The sequence below is a fragment of the Vanessa atalanta genome, chromosome 14, assembly GCF_905147765.1.
Source record: "Vanessa atalanta chromosome 14, ilVanAtal1.2, whole genome shotgun sequence".
NCBI lineage: Eukaryota > Metazoa > Arthropoda > Insecta > Lepidoptera > Nymphalidae > Vanessa > Vanessa atalanta.
Window position 1 is genome coordinate 9,370,014 of NC_061884.1, and position 20,257 is coordinate 9,390,270.

Here is a 20,257-nt window from a genome sequence, read left to right on the forward strand (position 1 = left end):
ATTAAGTTAGTTATTATATATTATATAAAATAATCAGACGCAATATGTTATTTTTTAATTATTTCATATGAACGCGCTGATAAAACTATCAGTATCTATGGATTGTTGCTATTTATACTTGGTCTAATTTCACCGTCAAATGTGAACGAACTCTGCGCATTTTGCAGATTTTAGTACAATGTTTTATCTTATTTGATAGTAATTATTGCATGGATTATATTATAATAATAAATAATAAAGATTTATATTATTTTTAATGTGTCTATTTTTTAAATGTTCAACATTAAAATGACGGAAGAGTTTTTATTGTATCTGTAATAAATATACAATATTTTGAATGTGATTTTTATCGAGCTTAAAGACCCTTCCGGGTTAAATACATGAGAATATAATTAATAAATACATTTATTGAATTTATTTAAATCACAAAAAAACTAAACAAACCAATACTACCACTGACCTTACACCACGCAGGTTTGCACAAGGACCTATGATTCGAAATTATATATTTTATTAATAAGATATTTATTTATTTTTCTGCAGTTCATTGTCATCATAAAAGATGATACGCGTCTTCTTAGTTTTCTAATAATAAATGTAGCTACGATAATCTCGGTATTACCGTAATGAGGATGCAAGATAATCTAAATACTTACCTAAGTACCATCCGCTGACATAAATTATTTTACATTAGAAAATTTTAATACCTAAATTAAAATAGTTATGGTTAAGAACATCATGGCATAATTTCCTAATTACGTCTTCATTGTTGTTTAAAGTTATTAATCTAAATTGATTTCGATTTTCGTACCACCGTTTAATTTATAACATTATTTCCAAATGTCACTAAATAATTACTTTAAAAGTAGGGAAAAACAGCGTAGATTATTGAGTCGTTACTATAGTTTAATCAATTTGCGAATCGCTTTTGCTTGCCGTCATAGACGATCAGTTACGATTTTGTAGTGGTGTCAAACGCCCGCGAATAATCATGGCGCGAAAAATTATTTTACGTCAAATCAGAGACTTGAAATCGCTAAGGAAATTTTCAACGAGTAATTTCTTGAAGAACAAGGAGTATATAATTAAATCACCGATACCTGACATTGTAATGCCGAAAATGAGATTCTTGGACCGTCTCTGGTTACATTTTGGAGCTTTTCAAGATCATGTTGCTATTGTAAGTAACGTTAAATTTATATTTCATTTTTAATTATTTGACAACAAATGTTAAAATATTATTGAAATTATTAAAAAAATAAGGCATTTACAGTCATTTAAATTTGTACATTTATGAAAACGAGGCTAGTATTTTCAATCTTTTTCGAGTGATAAATCGATAATAATAAAAGTGAACTACTAAATCAATAATTATAATAAACTATTGCGTAATTATATTTAATATATATACATACTTTTATATAAAATATGTCCAAAATAGAGATCATTGAATAATATAACATTCAAATAGTCTAAGTGTTAGCTGAGTTAAACTTCGCTAATATTCAATTCAATAATATACATTTTATTTAGCGACAAATAAATTTCTTCAATATTTATTTTTAAAATTAAACATTTTCAATTAATATAAATTTATATATACTAACATATTTTATGTTATTAATGAAGTACTCGTTCATAGTCATAAAAATAACGATATGGGGTCCAACGATCAAAGAATGCGTATCTATCTAAAAATGATTGTCACTGTGATTACCTCATGATACGGCCGACTTCCCAGTAATTATCACTCTTATCATTTATTAAGCTACGCCTGCACCATATTAATCATTCTATTTAATATGCGTCAAAATATACCTTAGTGTATTTAATTTAAAAACAACTGGCACAGATAAAAAATAAACATGCGTTAAGGTTTCATAATAAAAAAAAAAGATTACGTACATAATTAATTTTAAATTATACATCGTTACATTGATAATGACGTTTTTAAATAAAATTAAATATTATGTTTAATAATTTGTATATTATATATATTAAAATCCACACCTTTAACACTACAGACGTAAAAGACATTGCATTTCCTTGATCGCAGTTAAAAGAAAAAAAAAGACTTGACAGATAAAAATATAACCGCCAAAATTACTCTGCACTGATTACTCTCCGTGACTATTATGCGTGCAATTTTTTTTTTTCAGATTGATCATGATTTCCTCTTACATCCCGTAAATATGTTTATGCCCTTATAAAGATCATGAGTTACTGTTATTTCTTATGTCATTATTATCGGCTCAGTGTCTGAGTCGAGATGAGTTAACAAACAAACAGAGTTATTTTGGCATTTGATTTCGCTCAGTGCGCGGACTTTGAACTCTTCTTCTTTTATTATATCGCACGTAAGATGACGTCAATAAAATGTTAAAAAAGTATTAAATCCAGCAATGTTCGTCCACTTTGTTTAAAATACTTAACAATGTATTCGAATGTAAATCAAGTCATTAACAATTCCTTTATAATATTATGTTGATATTGGCCTCCTGACCAATTTCGACCTCGTGTACTATTTTTAAAGAAGACTAGCTAGCCGTGCAGGATATATATTAGTGCAAAAGTGAGTGCGCAAACGCGAAAGTAATCATTCTCATAATCCCATGAGCTATCAAATTAGGTCTGAAGTGTTCATACATAGATTACCAGAGATTTTTTTTATTAGCCCAACCTGGGTCTTAGACGTGTGGCCTCGAGGTGTTCTATAGCATAATACTTAAACAATACTACCGGCTTCGCACGGGTGCAAAACAGATACTAATACGAAATATACTACAGAATGACATTATATACAAAGCTTTTTTTCATTAGACAATATAAAACCGCTATATCCCTACGTTTTAAAGCCAAAATTTTCAGAAATATTCATTTATTTATTACATGCTGTAAAGGGCTATATTGATCAATATCAAATGCGTTATGTATTTAAGGTACTTAATTGGATATGTTGTATTGCTTAAAATCGATTCGCAAATAAGCCATTATTTCTCGAAAAAATTAAAGGATTCTAAATGGTTATTATGGGATATAGACATATACTATCATGGTTTTTGGAGACCTTTTTAAAACCTTCCTCTTGAGTTAAATAATATTATTATACGAATCTAGTCAAAGATAATATTGACGCTGAAAATGACATATGACTAGAGGCGGTCTTTTTTTACGCAAAATCAACTATTCCTATTTATCCTAGACAATAACTACGTATATACTTATATATACAAACAGACAAACAGGTCATGTTTTTTATAAACTATACCTACATATATAGCAAGTTTTACATAAAGTGCAAATTTATAATACAAGTAAAAACCAAGGTCGAGGCGATATATAATATTAACAGGCAAAATAACGTAATTTTTTTTTTAGAATTTTGTTAAAAAATAATCCTATAACCGTTTATTTCCTATTTGTAAGATTCGCTAAAAATGTAAACAAAATTAATTTATTTTAGGATTTTTTGTCTTATCGATTAAATTAAATTATGCAAGTGTATACAATTCGGATGATAATATATCGTATTGATCTGATATTACTCATCCTACACATTTCAGAATTATTATTTAGGCATAACCAAGAAATATCTTCACAACTTTGTTTTTACATACTTCCTTCTTTTTGTATTGCTGGAAAAACGCTCTTACTCGTTTTGCCCACGTAAAGTATGTGGGACTCGCCAGATGCGCCCCAACTCAGCTCGGTCCTTTCAGGAAGCATCACGGGATCGCTTACGTATTCTACCATGACGCCCTGTAAATTCACCTCCTCCTACTATCTTAATGAGTGATTACCATTTTTTACTGTGACGTTTCTTTTCGTCGTATCGCTTTATTTTTAACAGGCCTTAATATCTCACATGACACATACCAATATTGATAACAAATTCTTCACCAAAACTGTTAACCTTTGGATTGTGACGCTCCGCTAAATAAGTGTTCGTCATTCGTACTGTATCAATATTCTATGTTTCCGACGTCGTCTGTCTATGTGTGTGGTCTGGGTTACCGATCCAGATACACTCGTTAGATATTCTACCGCCAAACAACAGTACTCAATATTGTTGTATTCCGGTTTGAACTAAAGTGTAAAGCAACCAGTGTAACTACAGGCACAAGAGAAAACATCTTAGTTCCCAAGGTTGGTAGCGAGTGGTCAATATTTCTTACAGCACCATTGTCTAAGTGCTAATGGTTGGAGACTTACCATCAGATGACCCATATGCTCGTCCGCCAACCTATGCCATTAAAAAAACGAATTGGACGTGTACATTTTATAACTTGTAAATATTCACAATTATACACTTAGTAAGGGTTTTCATCAATTTCATTCAAGAGTATAGATTATGTATAAAATAGTCTTTTAAATTCTATTCTACTACTTGCTTTATCTTTTTTCATTTAGTAATTTGTGTCTATGAATATAAATTACAAAATTGTACATTGCTGTCGTTTGAAACTTTTACATATATGTATTTAGGGTAACGATACATTGTGTAGTATATATATTATGAATATTTGCCTTTAGTCTTGTTTATTTCTTAATACACTAATATACGTATTAATTACTGATAAGTATTGTGATATTGTAAGGATTCAATACGTATTATACTCAAGAAATGATGACTAGTGATATGCCATTTTGGTACGTGTCTTCTATGAATTTTATAATTATTTGAGTCAAATATTGCATAGCACATTAAGACATTTCACGGTCGTGTGGAATTTTGAGTCTTCTTACAGAATAGCTCTAAAGCTATCCGGCAAAAACCCAACTTATACATAAGACCTTTTAGGATGCTGTCAAATAAAATAGGTGCAATAAGACATTAGGATTTTTTCATATACGCAGGAATAGTAGCCTATATCCGTCCTTGAGATTCAAGCTTGCTTCATGCCAAGTTTTATTTTGACAGACAGTCATTTTCGCATTTATGTTATAAGTATAGATTTTTTTATTTATATATTATTATCTAGATGCAATAAATATTATCTTAATACAATTGTATCTTATAAATAAAAATGAAGGTTTCTTTGTTTATTTGTCCTCTATGCGTTGTCCGATTGTGATGAAACTTTACTGAGGTCGTTTGCTTTCGGCCGCGGTTCCAAACAAAAAAATTAAAACATTTACTTTAAGCTATTTTGTCCTGATAACATTTTTATGTAGATTATTTTAAAGCCTACAAGCCGGAAAGTGTAGTTTCCGGAAAGTTATTTTATTATAAATAAGTACAATTCTCAGAGGTTGAATTCGCAAGGACACTGATATCAGTATGGTTTCTTGTTTATATTATTATGAACGGTAATCAAAGTCTGTCGAAAATGCGATCACTAACTAAACGGTACCTACGTCTTAAAAATCATCGCACGTCAAATTAGAGCCCTATACGGCCTGCGCCCAATATATTTGCCCTTGACCAATTATCTTAATATTTGTTTATTGTTGACGTCGTCTTTATAAGAATGTGTCACATCACCTGTTTGGAATTAGTTTCTATTTCGTTTATTCATAGGAATGAATTTCCGAAGTGAGCCAAAACAGAGTCATTATGTTTTTCCTATTAAATACCTTTATGTAGCATCCTGTAGTTTGGAAGTTGCCGAGTTTATATTACCAAGCCACGGGAGACATGTATAATTATTGGTTCTGCCTGAACTCTTCGGTCGTGCTAGATTGCCGTCTTATCGGAGTGATATAATCCATAACTCATACTTAAACAAGGAATATAGACTGCACCTATATTTGACTACACAGTGCCCAGTACAATCTTATAATAAATAAGAATAAAAAATATTATTTTATATATGAAGACAGATAGACTAATAGCTAAAATAAAAGACATCTATTTCTTGGGCTTTGAACGGCTGCTAATAATAGTAGCTATGATGCTATATCACATAGGCATTTAAACTGGCTCACTCATCGTTTGAAAAAAACTATAATATAGCTTTTGTTTCGAAGTAGAATACTTAATGAGTATCAAGACTTCCAAAAACGGGAATAAATAATAATATATCAGTCATGTTTCTTTAAACGTGAGTTTAATAGTGCGCAGACCTAAATGCTCTGAGTCAGTTTATTTCTCTTCATGTACCTAAATTTCGAAATACCACTTAGAGAGTTTTGTGACGTCATTCTCAAATAGTTTTATTACTCTATTTGGATACATTGCGTATATAGATTTTCGCTGAATAGCCTGGACTCGTTTACCAAATGAAATTGGTATTGAATTTGGAATTTAGAGTTCAAAAGAGATGCGAGATGTCTAAGAAGTGATTATTATAGTATATTTTATAAAACATATTCAAAACATCAAACAGTACATTATCAAGTTAAATTGAACAAAAAATAATTGAACGAAAGTATAGTAAAGTAAATTTAGTCCTTCGAAAACGCTAGTGAATATAACGCCTCGAAATATAAGTTAAACTTGCTTATAGATAATTGGTACGTTAATACCATGAGGTTTGCAAAACTTGATGTAGGTCGCGCTGGTGTAAGTCTAGTCTGGTCTAAGGTTCAGTGAAAGGACGGTAGTGACGTATAACGTAGTAACACATTATACAACACATACAAGCCCTGTAGTGACGCAATTTTTTTTCTCCGCATTTATAATGTTCATTTTATATTCATATTATGCCTATGATATTTAGAGCAGCAAATACAATTTTAATTTTTTTCTTTTGTTTAGGCTTATGTTTTATTAATGAATTTAAAAATAATACAAGCTCAGTGAGTACATACGTACGACTATTGTATTCTATTTAACTAAGCAATTCAATTTAAAATATTCAGCCTTTAAATTAAATAATTTGAACACTGACGTTATGAGAGTCTGTTTGTAAAATTGCTTTTGACTTTAGCGTAAATTTTTTCCACAGATACTTACTGTCATTCTTCATTTTTTTTATAACGTGGCTCTTTTTTTAAATTACTTAGTTCATATAGTAGTTAAATAAGCGAATATAAATCTTGATTCGTTACAGTTCAGAATGCAAGATGACAATAAAATTATATATTTTCAATATATATTTTTACTCTATACGTAAAATTAGACATAATTTATTAAAGTTACCGTGTATAAATAAAATTGCGATTCGTAAACAACATTTCATGCTACTTGATAGCGTAAGTGATTCATTTTATATAATTTCATTGTTTGTCGTTGGTAATCAGTGACCGATAATCACAATGAAGGCTTGACTGCACTTGATAAAGACATCATCGTTATAGAACAAGTTGAAAACGTTTTAGACGCAAAATATTATCATGTTAACAATAAAAGCACTTAAATCACGTGAATTCCTTAAAGGTAAATATTTTATAAAAATAATTGAACAATAATAATCTGACCACATAACAATAATAAATCCGTTTTCCACAAAAGTCAAAATTATTAAACTTAAACTTAAAACAAAATGAAAATACTTTGGTGATGATGTAGGAGAAGATATTTGAAAACGGAACCATCGTATCGTATTTGCATTTTTATCGTCTTATTTTTTTAATATAACGAGTCCGTTATTACGAATCCACTGACCCCTCACTTTGAGTATAATTTAAGCGATATAATTTTTTTTAAAGAATATTTGTTTATTAAATATATTTTTTTTTACGATATGGACCACCTGATGATAAGCGGTTACCACTAATGGATGAAGTGGTGGTAGAAATTAGCTCTATAAGAAATATTAAACATTCCTTACATAACAAACCACGGGAACTAAAACTACGCCCCTTAGCCTAACCGGAACACAACAATACTAACTATGGCCGTTTGATGCAAGAATATCTTATGAGTGGGTGATACCATCCCAGACATGCCTGCACTAAGCCATACCATTATAAAAATATATGGAGTATCAGTTCATTGTATGAACTGCTGTGTTTCAAAACTGCTGTGTTTACAAACTAAGAATGCTGTTTATTATCATAGGTAATACAACAGACAGTATGGTTTGTGATAACAAGAAAATTAAATAAGAGATGTAAAAATATCCTAGTAACGTCATTCGTGGCATTTGCGAGCTTGTCATGAATACATTAAAAAAAAAAATATTTGCACATTCGACGTGGAATTTAACATTCGAACATTCGTTTTTTAAGTAACTTATTTACAAACTGTTTAATAGGGTATTTTCGGTAGTGCAAAATAAATAGTGAAATTTGAAAAATAATTAAATATATGGAGAACTATACGTAAATATTTTGAGTCATGAAAGCGCATTATTAATTATTTATATTGAAATTAAAAGTGGTAATTTTTAGTCTGTATATTACCTAACCGTGTCCTAAAACACGAGCCGCAATGATATGGCGTCAGATAGGCAAAACTGTCATTTCATTATCATCTGGCACTTTTTTAAACAATTTTTCCGGAGTTTTAATGCCAGTCTTTGCATTGTAATTCATCAAATCAAATAAAAAAAATCAAAAAACACCAAATATTTATAGCTGTTAACATTGAATGATTTCCAGTTGTATATAGACAACTGTTGTTTTTATCAGTGTGACGTCACCAAAATGACTGACAGCATATTCGCGGGAATATTTTTTTCCTGCGAATACGCTGTCAGTTTAATTTGATTTTATATTTAATTTAATTTTATGGCAAGAAAACGTGCCAAAGTATTTTGCCTAAGTATATTTTTTGTGGTTTTTTTAGGAAAATCAACAATTTGAATTACTTTTTCAAACATAGTAGAATATTCTATTAAACAACATTTTATAGAATATTCTACGTTACGTTATAACTGAACTCCAAAACAAATTGATCGATTTAGATTTTTTAAAATGTGTTTGACGCTGCGATCAAGTAAATACATTTTCATTTCACCCGGACGAATTCGAGAGTACACAAGTTCGACTTCGCATTGGCTCAAATAATGGTTAATATTTCTTAAAGTAGCAATTAAGTGGTCACCATCGCCCATACAGATGGTCCATTAGCCAGATGTTTTATAATATTTAAAAATACAAATATAGGTTTCAATTACGACGATGTTAATAATGTATGTATTCAAAATCAGATTACGCAAATCACACCACATAAAATAGATAATAATTATAATTTATCACCAATTTTTTTTTAGATGGACGTAATGAATATTTTAACGTTAATTTATTAAGTGTATTATAATAACTTACTGAACGTAATCTTACCTTAAAGGATTCGGGGTTTTAGGTAACCATACTACCTTAGATCATTTGTCTGTAAACTTAAGACGCAGGTCCATTTATTTAGTCCGAGCGTCTAACCCTCTAAAATTGTTTTCATCAATTCGTTATTCATATAACAGTAGCAGCCCGTAAATGTCCCACTGCTGGGATAAAGGCCTCCTCTCCCTTTGAGGAGAAGGTTTGGAGCATATTCCACCACGCTGCTCCAATGCGGGTTGGTGGAATACACATGTGGCAGAATTTCGTTGAAATTAGACACATGCAGGTTTCCTCACGATGTTTTCCTTCACCGCCGAGCACGAGATGAATTATAAATACAAATTAAGCACATGAAATTTCAGTGGTGCCTGCCTGGTTTTGAACCCGAAATCATCGGTTAAGATGCACGCGTTCTAACCACTGGGCCATCTCGGCTCGGTTATTCATATATAACTGTGTATTTAATTAATAAGTACTTTGATCGTAATAAATAAGTACTAAGCAAAAATAGTATAAGAAAATACAATTTCTCGGATAATGGATAAATAATCTCGGATTAGTAAGATAATTCAAATTTGGAATGGCTCAATTACTCAAAAACCTCATTTTATTTTATAGGAATGTGCGGAGACCAAAAAAAGTTATACATACACACAAGTAAGAAAAAATATGGCGGTATTTGCCACATCCCTACGAAAGAAGTTGGGTCTAAAAGAAAACGATGTCGTGGTCGCCTTATTACCTAATTGCCCGGAATTCCCAGTCATTGCTTTCGGTACTATTCAAGCTGGGTGCATCTTTAGCCCTGTCAATCCGATATACAAAGAAAGTAAGACATAATTGATACAATTATAATATTTAATAGTTACATCTAATAATTAATGATTACATTAAATACGACATACATTCCAAATTACATAATCGAAAGTTTGTTTTCAGTTGAAATAAGTCATCAAGTAAGCTTAACTGAACCAAAGGCCGTAATAACGATACCGGAGTGTTATGAAAATGTTGTGAAAGGACTTAAAATGGCCAAAAGAGAAGCAAAAATTGTTCTTATTGATAATCCTAATAAGGCAATACCTGATGGAGCAATTAGATACACAGAAATAGCCGAATCTGGAGAAGCAGATTATGCTTTACTTGACAAAGTCGAGAAAAAACATGATGATGTAGCTTTTATACCATTTTCGAGCGGGACAACTGGATTGCCGAAAGGGGTTGAAATTAGTTATAAGAATCTCATAGCTGGAATGGAAATAATGTCTAAAGATCAAAACAGATTTCCTGATTTAACAAATGGTAAATATTTTTTATATTTATTTCTAAACGAACTAGGAATTTCATTTGAAAATGGATTCCATCTAAAATTTGAATTTTGTTCAAGTTTTCCATCCTAACGTTACATCATTATTTTTCTTTTTTAGGCAACTATCAAGATGTTGTGCCGTGTATTCTTCCGTTCTTCCATATTTATGGCATAGTTGTAAATTTGCTTGGACATTTAGTTTATGGATGTAAGCTGATCTCTATGCCAAAATTTTCAACTAACACCTACTTTAATGTCCTTAAAAATCGAAACCCCTCAATTCTATATTTGGTTCCTCCTGTCGGTAAGTTGAAAATTTATAATATTTTTTTTATTTTTGTCTGTGTAGTAGATAGATAATATACAAATATAAAAGCCAATTTTTGGAAGGCGATTCAAACAGCCGATCTTCATTTAATTTTGATGAAATTGAAAAATATACTTATTATTATATTTATAATCTAAAGCTAATACTTTATTATGTTTTTAAAGTAATTATTCATAGCAGCTATTTAAATTTTTGAAATACAATTCCTTTCAAAATTCTGTGACACACCGACACCATGTTTGCTAATTTGCGAAACAGTTCTTCAAAAACAAATTAGATTTAATTAGAAACAATTTAGGTGAATCGATAATTTACGTTGAAAAAAGGAAACGTATTTTGCTAATATACCTACAATGTTACAGCAATTCTTCTCGGTAAACATCCTGATGTGACAAAGGAATATTTCAAGAACATGAGATACATTGTCTGCGGAGCTGCACCACTGGCTTCATCTGATGTAACAGCGATTTTAGAAAAAGGAAATGTAAGTTAATTGATATGGTTTTGTAAAAAAAAAACGACGATGAAATATCTACAATAGAAACTTAGCTGTGAGAGTATGTACAAATGTATTCTAAAATAATTTGAGTATATCATAATTATTATTACATTAATTCACTGTGTTAAAAATTAACGGTCGTATATCTATGACAGGATATATATCAAATGTCTAAAGAAAATATTTATTTTGCTCGACAACTTTCGTGTATTAAAAATCCATCAGTCTATCACGGTAATTAAAGGTGTGGATTTGTTTATCAAATCACACCTTCGTACTGATCATCTTAATGAGGTTGATTACCTCTAGGTACGCAATTTTATTACGTTTTAATCTAAATTGTGATAAGTAATTATTTTTATGATAATTTTAGGTGTACATACTTTGTTCATCCTTAATTGATATTATTTTTATAACTATTAAATTATATCTTGTCACGATGAATCATATTTATATAAGTAGGTAAGGTGACGAATTATTCCTAAGTAAATTTTTTCTTTGATATTTATTCATTTTGTAAGAATTAGTCAGAAGCAGGAAACATCACTATATAAGTGAATTGTATATTTTTCTTCTACATTACTAAACACAACATACAATTTTTTTTAAGTTTCTCCACAAAGGTCTTTTGATAAAATTAAAACTCTTTTGTAGGGTAAAATGGAATTCAGTCAAGGCTTCGGAGCAACAGAGACAACTTCATTAGCAACAACTATATACAAAGGAGAGAAGGATATAGATTATTCAGGATGCGGTAAACCTATGGCGAGCATAGAACTTAAGTTTTTAGACCCCATAACTGGAAAAGCGGTTCCTTGTGGTGAAGTAAGTATTTTATTATTAAAGGAGACGTCTAAATAGTTGCCTAAATATTAGGTATTTAATGAATTTCATTACAACAATTGCCTCACTTTACTTAAACTTGGTAAAAATCCTAGTTCTATTTTTGATTTAGTCTCAGAATTTATATAAGCTTTTATTGTAAGCATACAAGCAAACACAAATAATTTAATATTATAATTTGACTGTAATGAAACTTGTTTATAAATAAAAAAAAAACACAATCTTTTGATTATTAAACATTTATCTGATTAGTTTAGAAAGTGCGATTATAAACATAATTATTTTCTTAACGATAACATACAATATAAGAAACATAAGAAAATTATGATTAAAATGGTTTTCAGTCCGGAGAACTATGTATAAGATCTCCAACAGTAATGAAGGGTTATCTTAAAAACGAAAAGGCGACTAAAGAAAGCATAACAGATGACGGTTTCTTTAGAACAGGAGATTTAGGACACTACGATACGAAATACGGCCTCATTGTCACCGACAGGATAAAGGAACTTATCAAGGTAAGTAAATTAAACATTTACAAAGTTACTATCTTATCTTAATTATAATTTGGATGACAAGGAATTAGATTTTTGTATATTAATGATGTGCTTTTTATCATTTGATTTAGATTAATATATTTAAATTCATATTGAGTTCTGGTAATTTAGTGAGACTATAATTTGTCTTGTTTGCTTCAATTTTAATGGAACTTATTGATAAAATTTCTAAATTGGAATAATAATAACAAAAGTCCTTTAAAGAAGCTCAACTTCTTGTAAATTTTCTGCTTTATAAGAAATTTAGCTTTTTGAAAGGACACTTGAATTACCATTGTTAACTTATGTATAACTGCAGGCAAGGTCGAATTATTCAAAGGCAGTGTAGGAACACTGGTAGGCTAAAATTGAGAAATGTGGTGTTAATATTAATTCTTAATTAAATTATTGAAGAAGAATATTTGTCGTATTCGAATAGGGTGAAGGCAGAAAAAAACATCGTAATTATGAGTAAAATTGCGTAGTAGGAAAGTAAGTTTTACATAAGAAAGTTAGAAAAGGGTTAAAAGACGCATTGTATTGAGAACCCGATATTGTATATCCATGCCTGACTGCAGGCTTTAGAAACATAATATTCTTTTATACCTATGTTAAGGCAATATAAGATCTTGCATAGACACATAATGAAGCTTATTGTTTAACTTGTATGTGCTTATTCAGGTTAAGGGAATGCAAGTAGCACCAGCAGAACTAGAAAGTATACTCCGATCTCATCCAGCTGTTCAAGACGCAGCAGTTATTGGTGTTCCACATGACTTCAACGGTGAAGCACCAAAAGCATTCATAATAAAGAAAAACGGTCAAAATGCGTCCCCCGAGGAACTCCAAACATTCGTATCTAAAAAAGTAGCGTCGTTCAAGAAAATTGAAGAGGTTGTTTTCGTTGATGATATTCCTAAAACTAGTTCGGGAAAAATATTGAGAAAGGAGTTAAAGAAAATTTATGCGTAATTTGATTAAGACTTGTTTTATAGCTTTGATACATTATGTGTTCATTATGAGCTTTTATTTTAAATTTAAATGATTATATTATATGAAGGTGAAAGTGTGATTTCAACTTTTTTTAAATAAGTAGATAAAGATATTGTTTTTATAGGCTTAAATAAATTCAAAGAGGCTTAAACAAATCAATGACAGGAAAGAAATTAAATTATAAAGTACCTAACTGTGTTAAAAATTTCATATATCTTATAAAATTACATCAGAAATCAAGTATATTATAATATAATGTATATTTTTTAATGATTAAGATTGTAAGTTTTACAAGCGAAAAAGTAAACTGTTCTTATCTCAGAAATTCTAATGAGAAAAATATATTAATGAAGAAGATGTCATTCAAATCAAAAGAAATCAATTTATTTTATCAAACTACAATGTATTTTTTCCAAATTGCTTTTTTCGATACAGTTCAAACTATTATCCGAGAATAATAAAATTCTAGAGGGCATACATTTTCTCAAGTAAGTATTTGATTAATATTTGTTTCTTAACTTAAATCTCTAATGTTTAATTTATGTTTTTTTAAGAATGATCTAATCTTCTTAAAGACATTACATTTATGACCTCTATCGAATCAAATAATTATAAAATAATACTCTTAGTGACAAACAGAAGAAGATCAAAACGATTGTGACATATCTGCGAGATCCTCTCTGCTTAATCATTGAATTAACCTCCCAGGCACTGTGACACAATTTTAATTTTGAACCTTTTGAAGTATTAATAAAGGGTACTGTTTTCAATAACCTATCTAAGATTACGGATAGATTGCTATCCCCGATTATCAGTAAGAACTTGTCTGTCTTTCATTTGTGTTTCACAAATCTTTAACCAACTTCTGATTACTTTGCCTCTCACCTATCTAAGCTTCTACTACTAACGTTTCGGTTAACTATAACCATGTCAAAAATAAATAAAAATGAGAAACGAGTTTTGAACTCGTTTCACATTTTTATTTATTTTTAAATTGCTTACTATATAAATATATGAACGCGTGCATCTTAACCGAATATTGCGGGTTCAAGCCCAGGCAGGCACCACTGCATTTTCATGTGCTTAATTTGTGTTTATTATTCATCTCGTGCTAGGCGGTGAAGGAAAACATCGCGCGGAAACCTGTATGTGTCTAATTTCAACGAAATTCTGCCACATGTGTATTCCACCAACCCGCATTGGAGCAGCGTGGTGGAATATGCTCCAAACCTTCCCCAAGGGAGAGGAGGCCTTAGCCCAGCAGTGGGAAATTTACAGGCTTCTAATGTAAATGTAATGTAAAAATATAAATATAATAATAAATTATTTCAAATACGAACCAGGTATCAATACATAAATAAGTTTGTTTTGTTTGATTTACTACAATTTTTGACGAAACGTTTTGCTTTTCAGCTCTTTGTTTCGTTTGTAAATCTTTATGGTACGTTACCATAATTAGATCTATTGAGACGCATCGAAAGTATCTGATGAAGGTGAGTCATAAATGTGTGGAAATTAGTATATGACAAAATTAACCTTACTTTTTAGAGGCTACACTCAAATACCGTTGTATCAATTTTTTAAATCCATTGAGCACTTTTGTTTAATCTGAATCTATATGCAAATTCGTAATAAAATTCAAACGTGGCTATACTCTGTGACCGTAAAATATCAGTATTATCATCACTGGCTACATCACAATCTTATATCATATCTATAACATTCCAAAATTAATAAAAATTACAGCGACTTTTTTTTCAAAAGGCCGATTATTATCGATTTTTTCAGATAATCGAATGACTAGATATAGACTAGATATAGCTTCGTCTATACTATACATATATCGTATTTCAAACGTTTTTTGCAACGCTGGTAAGCACAATTTGTATGAGCTATCCCTAGTAAGCTCTCCTCTCGACGACGGATAGATAGTTTCTATAGAAAATGCTAACCGTGAGTAGTTTATTAAAAAGTTACTGAAACTAGGTATTGATAGGTTAGTGAAAATAGCCGTTTGGCAATGCCCGCATCTGTCTAATTGAAATGACATTCTGTCATACGTTTGACCCAACCGTATTGGAGCAGAATGGTTGAATAAGCCAGAAACTCATTTAATTCAAATTTTATCAAATTCAAAATTCAAATTCAAGATTCTCATCAAGAAGCCCAGCAGTGGGGCGGTTACAGGCTGTCACTTTACTTTATATATATTTATTGTTAAGCTAAGATTCGACATTTTCAAGACATTTTTATCTTTTTCTCTAAAATATAATAATTTGACGATAATGATGATGTTTAAGTATTATACATTGATTTGTTATCGTATTCGTGTATGATAATTAAAATTTAATTACATTGTGAAAATAAGGATATATATAGATTTAGGATGAGAAAGAGAAAGATAATGTTTGAGGATTAAAAAGTAAAACATAAATACTATACAATCTATTCTGATATTTTAAATCTAAAAGTAACTGACTGAACAATTGTTTGTCTGTGTGTCTATTTACGCATTCACGGATAAGCCACTGAACTGATTTTGATTAAATTATTAAAAATAAAATTATAGTTAAGTAAATCGTGGAGGTGATTGACTTTTATACCGTACCCTAATCGAGCACTTTTAATACATACGTAATTTATCTTATCGCAAAAGTAAATGAAGACTATGTACACTAGACGTTTTAACTTTTTTAAATATAATTATTTCTTGCAACGCGGCTTTCTATGTTCAATGTTGACTTGTGCCATTCGTATCTTTATAAAGTTAACAGGTTTAGGCAGTTGCAGCGTTACTGTGGTTTCAATCAGGTGTGGTTTCTATAGGTGTGGTTCGGTTCCGGGATATATGAATATAATATGTGTTGGCAGATAAATTACGATTTTGCTAAGAGTCTCTTCGTCAAAATTATATTTGTTATATGAATAACATAAAATTAGGGTTGTTACATTAAAAAAATGTATATAACTATTGGTTTGACTCAAGGGTGAGACCGACTTCATTGACGCTTTTATGCGTGGCGCTCATACTAAATAGGTAAGGTAATTATTTAGTTGGTAGATATCAGACAAATATATTCATTTTATTGTCGAAACTTTATTTATTTATTTTAAAAATCATCTGACGGGCTTGTCTCGTTGGACCTTAAATATAAGGAACTAAAGACTATATTGCTAGGTACGTTGATATTATGTGTATTGCATAAACTACATTTAGTTGCCGATAACTAAGTAAGATTAATTATGATTTTTAAGATACGTGTATGGAACTGATTGTATTATCTAGTTAAATAAATAATAAATAAATAAATAAATATTGGACAACATCACATAGATTACTCTGATCCCAATGTAAGTAGCTAAAGCACTTGTGTTATGGAAATCAGAAGTAACGACGGTACCACAAACACCCAAACCCAAGACAACATAGAATTCGTTCTACATCGACTCGGCCGGGAATCGAACCCGGGACCTCGGAGTGGCGTACCCATGAAAACCGGTGTACACACTACTCGACCACGGAGGTCGTCAAAGGTCGTCAGGTAGTTAAAAGATTGTTGAATAATTAAAGTTCAATGAATTTACCAGTCTTATCTTAGATAACACATAACTAACAAAGGCCTCTTCCAGGGGGTCCAGAGTGATTTTTCGCGGTGTTTTTTCCGTAGATGCCAAGATTACGAGATTTAAAATTTTCTCATTTTATTTTAGTTCAGCTGTTAGTATTTCGATTTTGTCGTACATTGGAAGTGCATTAAGGTTGTATGGTGTGCTTTACCGTGCGAAGCGAGCAATAATATTACATAAAATATTGACACGCACAAGTTTTTGTTTTTTAAAAACATTGTTGAATCAATTCGATCATCAATTCGTTTCATTTATATATTAATCACATATTAACACAGCAATGCCATCTAGTAATCGTTGAGAAACGTTTAGGTGATACGAAATCTCCGAATATCTTTACAGCTTTGTTAATTCAAAGTTATACCCATAGATGGCGCCTCAAAAAATATATAGCAGATATAATAAAAAAAATAGATTTAAATAATTATCGAAAACAAAATATTCTGTATTCAAGGATTCTAATAAACGCACTTTTGAATCGTAATGTCATGTCATGGATGTTAGTCCGCAAGGTTGGTGGCGCATAGGTGATGTAAGAAACAGCGTCTTTGTCTATGGGCGGTGGTGACCACTTACCATCAGGTGGCCCATATGCTCGTCCACCAACCAATGCCATAAAAAAAAAAAATTAATCTATATAATATGTATGCCAACATAACATCAAATACAACAAATTAAATAGGCAACGATTTATCTCACGTCCTTCAAGGAGTTTTATTGTAACAACTATTATACAATAGAATAAAACAACTACAAATTACGATAATGATTATTTATACAAAAATTATAAAAATATTTAAGATTAGATACAAAATTAATGCGTGTGTCATATCTGCTAAGATGTGATCATAAACATGGATTATAAAAACTTTAAAACAATGAAATGTTATTCAAGTATTTTCCATACGTTTTACATTAAAATCGTCATTAGGCATTGTTTTGAAAAGGACAATTTATTGTCTCATATAAAACATACTTTTTGGATAATATTTAAGTACAATTGAAAAAAAAAAGTTTGGATATAAATTTTACTTAATAGGTAACGCAATCTATATGGGCGGTGATGATCACTTACAATTAGGTGGACCAAATCAGACAGTCTAATAATAACATTAAAAAATATATAATACTTATCTAATACTTCCATAGTGGACCGACACCAGATCCGCCTCAAGCTATGCTGGGGCCCTTGGGCACTCATGAATTAGAGGCCCTTTTGGTAGATATTTACTATCTTGTATATACAAATAATTTGCTTTTGGCCAGATCATAAGTATAATTTCAAATAAACGGTGCGGTAATTTTCGTATATTCGTAGGAATCGGATTGGTTGTACAATCTTATGGCTATTTTATAGCCTTTTTTGATAAATATGATACTTATTTCTTACAAATATATCACTTTCGAAAATATACATAGCAATCAACGTGAGAACAAACGTCTGAAAGAAATTGTTGGTTCTTCTCAGAATGGGGGCCCTGGGCACGTGCCCTATGTGCCCTATGGTAATGCGCGACACACACTCTCAAGACACTAAAGAGCGGTGTCGGAGAGTGGTCATAACGGCATAAGAGTGCGCCATGCCGTTCGCCGTTACGGTATACAAGTCGGTCTCACCCCAAGGAGCATCGATAGGATTTGTTCTTAAGTAATCTAGAATGTTATTTGACAATTGTCTTAAAAGATGTACCCCACATACCTATATCTTTAAACACTACTTAAAAGAATAAATTCCGTTGTAAAAACCGAATAATTGACTCACATTTTGGGGGCCGGTGTATTTGCGAACAGCATATTATATTACGACCGATGCCGTCACGAACGACCTTGGGACAGGTTGAAGTTAAATACGCGATGACTTGCGGTGTTGACCAATTATATTACGTAATACAAACTATAGAGACAATGTTAAGTTCTATGTTATGTTTGTAAGTATTTTACACTTTGTTAAGAGCACAATGCATTCCGTTGTTGGAGTATTGGCAGGGTAAGATATGGGTAATATTTCTTAAAGTGTCAAAGTCTATGGACAGTGGAATAATAACCGGTCGCTTATTTGCCAGTGTTTTAAATTGACTTACACCTCACACATTATTTACACAAGGTTAACTTCAACAAGGTACCAAGGTAGGTAGGTTACCCAGTTATGTGGGATTCATACCCAGTAAAATTTCTGCGAAAGCCGTCTTCAGATTTGGTAACGATTCAATAGAACACATCCGTCGTCCCACCTCAAAAACTACATTGTTCGAGGCTTCATAGGAGATCTTCTCAGACGGTGAAAAAGTGGCCTTCAACACTCCTTACTTGTGCATACGACAAGTAAAAACAATCTGAGGTGCAGTCCTCTTCAGGGCCTTTTGAAACAGGTTGATCTGTACGGCACATAACAGGCAAACCCTATATTTATGATAGCGCTGTTTTACCCTCTTTTCGGATCATGACATGTTCACCTTGCTTGCTGAGAGACTGAACTGAACGCCCTACGGTCCTCTGGAAGTGTTAATTATTTTACAGCATAAGTTCCCAAGAGCAACGGTGTTATTGTGTCTGTAGTTATCGTATACATATAATATTATGGCACTATAGAAACGTCTCATTAATCACTATTAACTTCTATGACTCACACGCATCAATTTCAGTCAATTAATTGCCATGTCCGATTGGCAACAACATAGCAAAAGATTATTCAATGAAAGTTGGTGGCATAATTTTTTCTTTTAACTGTAATTCAAGAATCAAATAATTTCTTAACATCTTAACGCCTGCGCTATCTATCGAGCGTATTTTGGATTGATGAATTTTATTTTGGACGCGATTATAAAATGATAGCGCAAACTTGTATCAACCGAGTAAATAGGCAATGAGCCGTGATGGCTTATCTTAACCGATGATTTCGGGTTCAAACCCAGGCAAGACCTACTGAATTCATGTACTTAATTTGTGTTTATAATTCA

At 31.1% G+C, this 20,257-nt stretch overlaps 1 protein-coding gene across 3 annotated transcripts; it reads left to right on the plus strand.

Moving 5' to 3' along the window:
• The first annotated feature begins 956 nt into the window (after positions 1-956).
• LOC125068927 (4-coumarate--CoA ligase 1-like) lies at positions 957-13,765 on the plus strand. 3 transcript variants are annotated; one of them, XM_047678309.1, is made up of 8 exons: positions 957-1,180; positions 9,787-9,997; positions 10,108-10,470; positions 10,596-10,781; positions 11,168-11,289; positions 11,959-12,129; positions 12,492-12,662; positions 13,362-13,765. In XM_047678309.1, exons 1-8 carry the CDS (start codon positions 992-994, stop codon positions 13,650-13,652), a joined length of 1,704 nt encoding a protein of 567 aa, XP_047534265.1. In that variant the 5' UTR covers positions 957-991; the 3' UTR covers positions 13,653-13,765. The 3 variants fall into 3 exon arrangements, with proteins under 3 accessions (XP_047534265.1, XP_047534266.1, XP_047534267.1); XM_047678310.1 differs by lacking the exon at positions 957-1,180 and adding an exon at positions 2,366-2,588 and having other exon boundaries at positions 13,362-13,764; XM_047678311.1 differs by lacking the exon at positions 957-1,180 and adding an exon at positions 2,366-2,572 and having other exon boundaries at positions 13,362-13,764.
• The last annotated feature ends 6,492 nt before the right edge of the window (positions 13,766-20,257 follow it).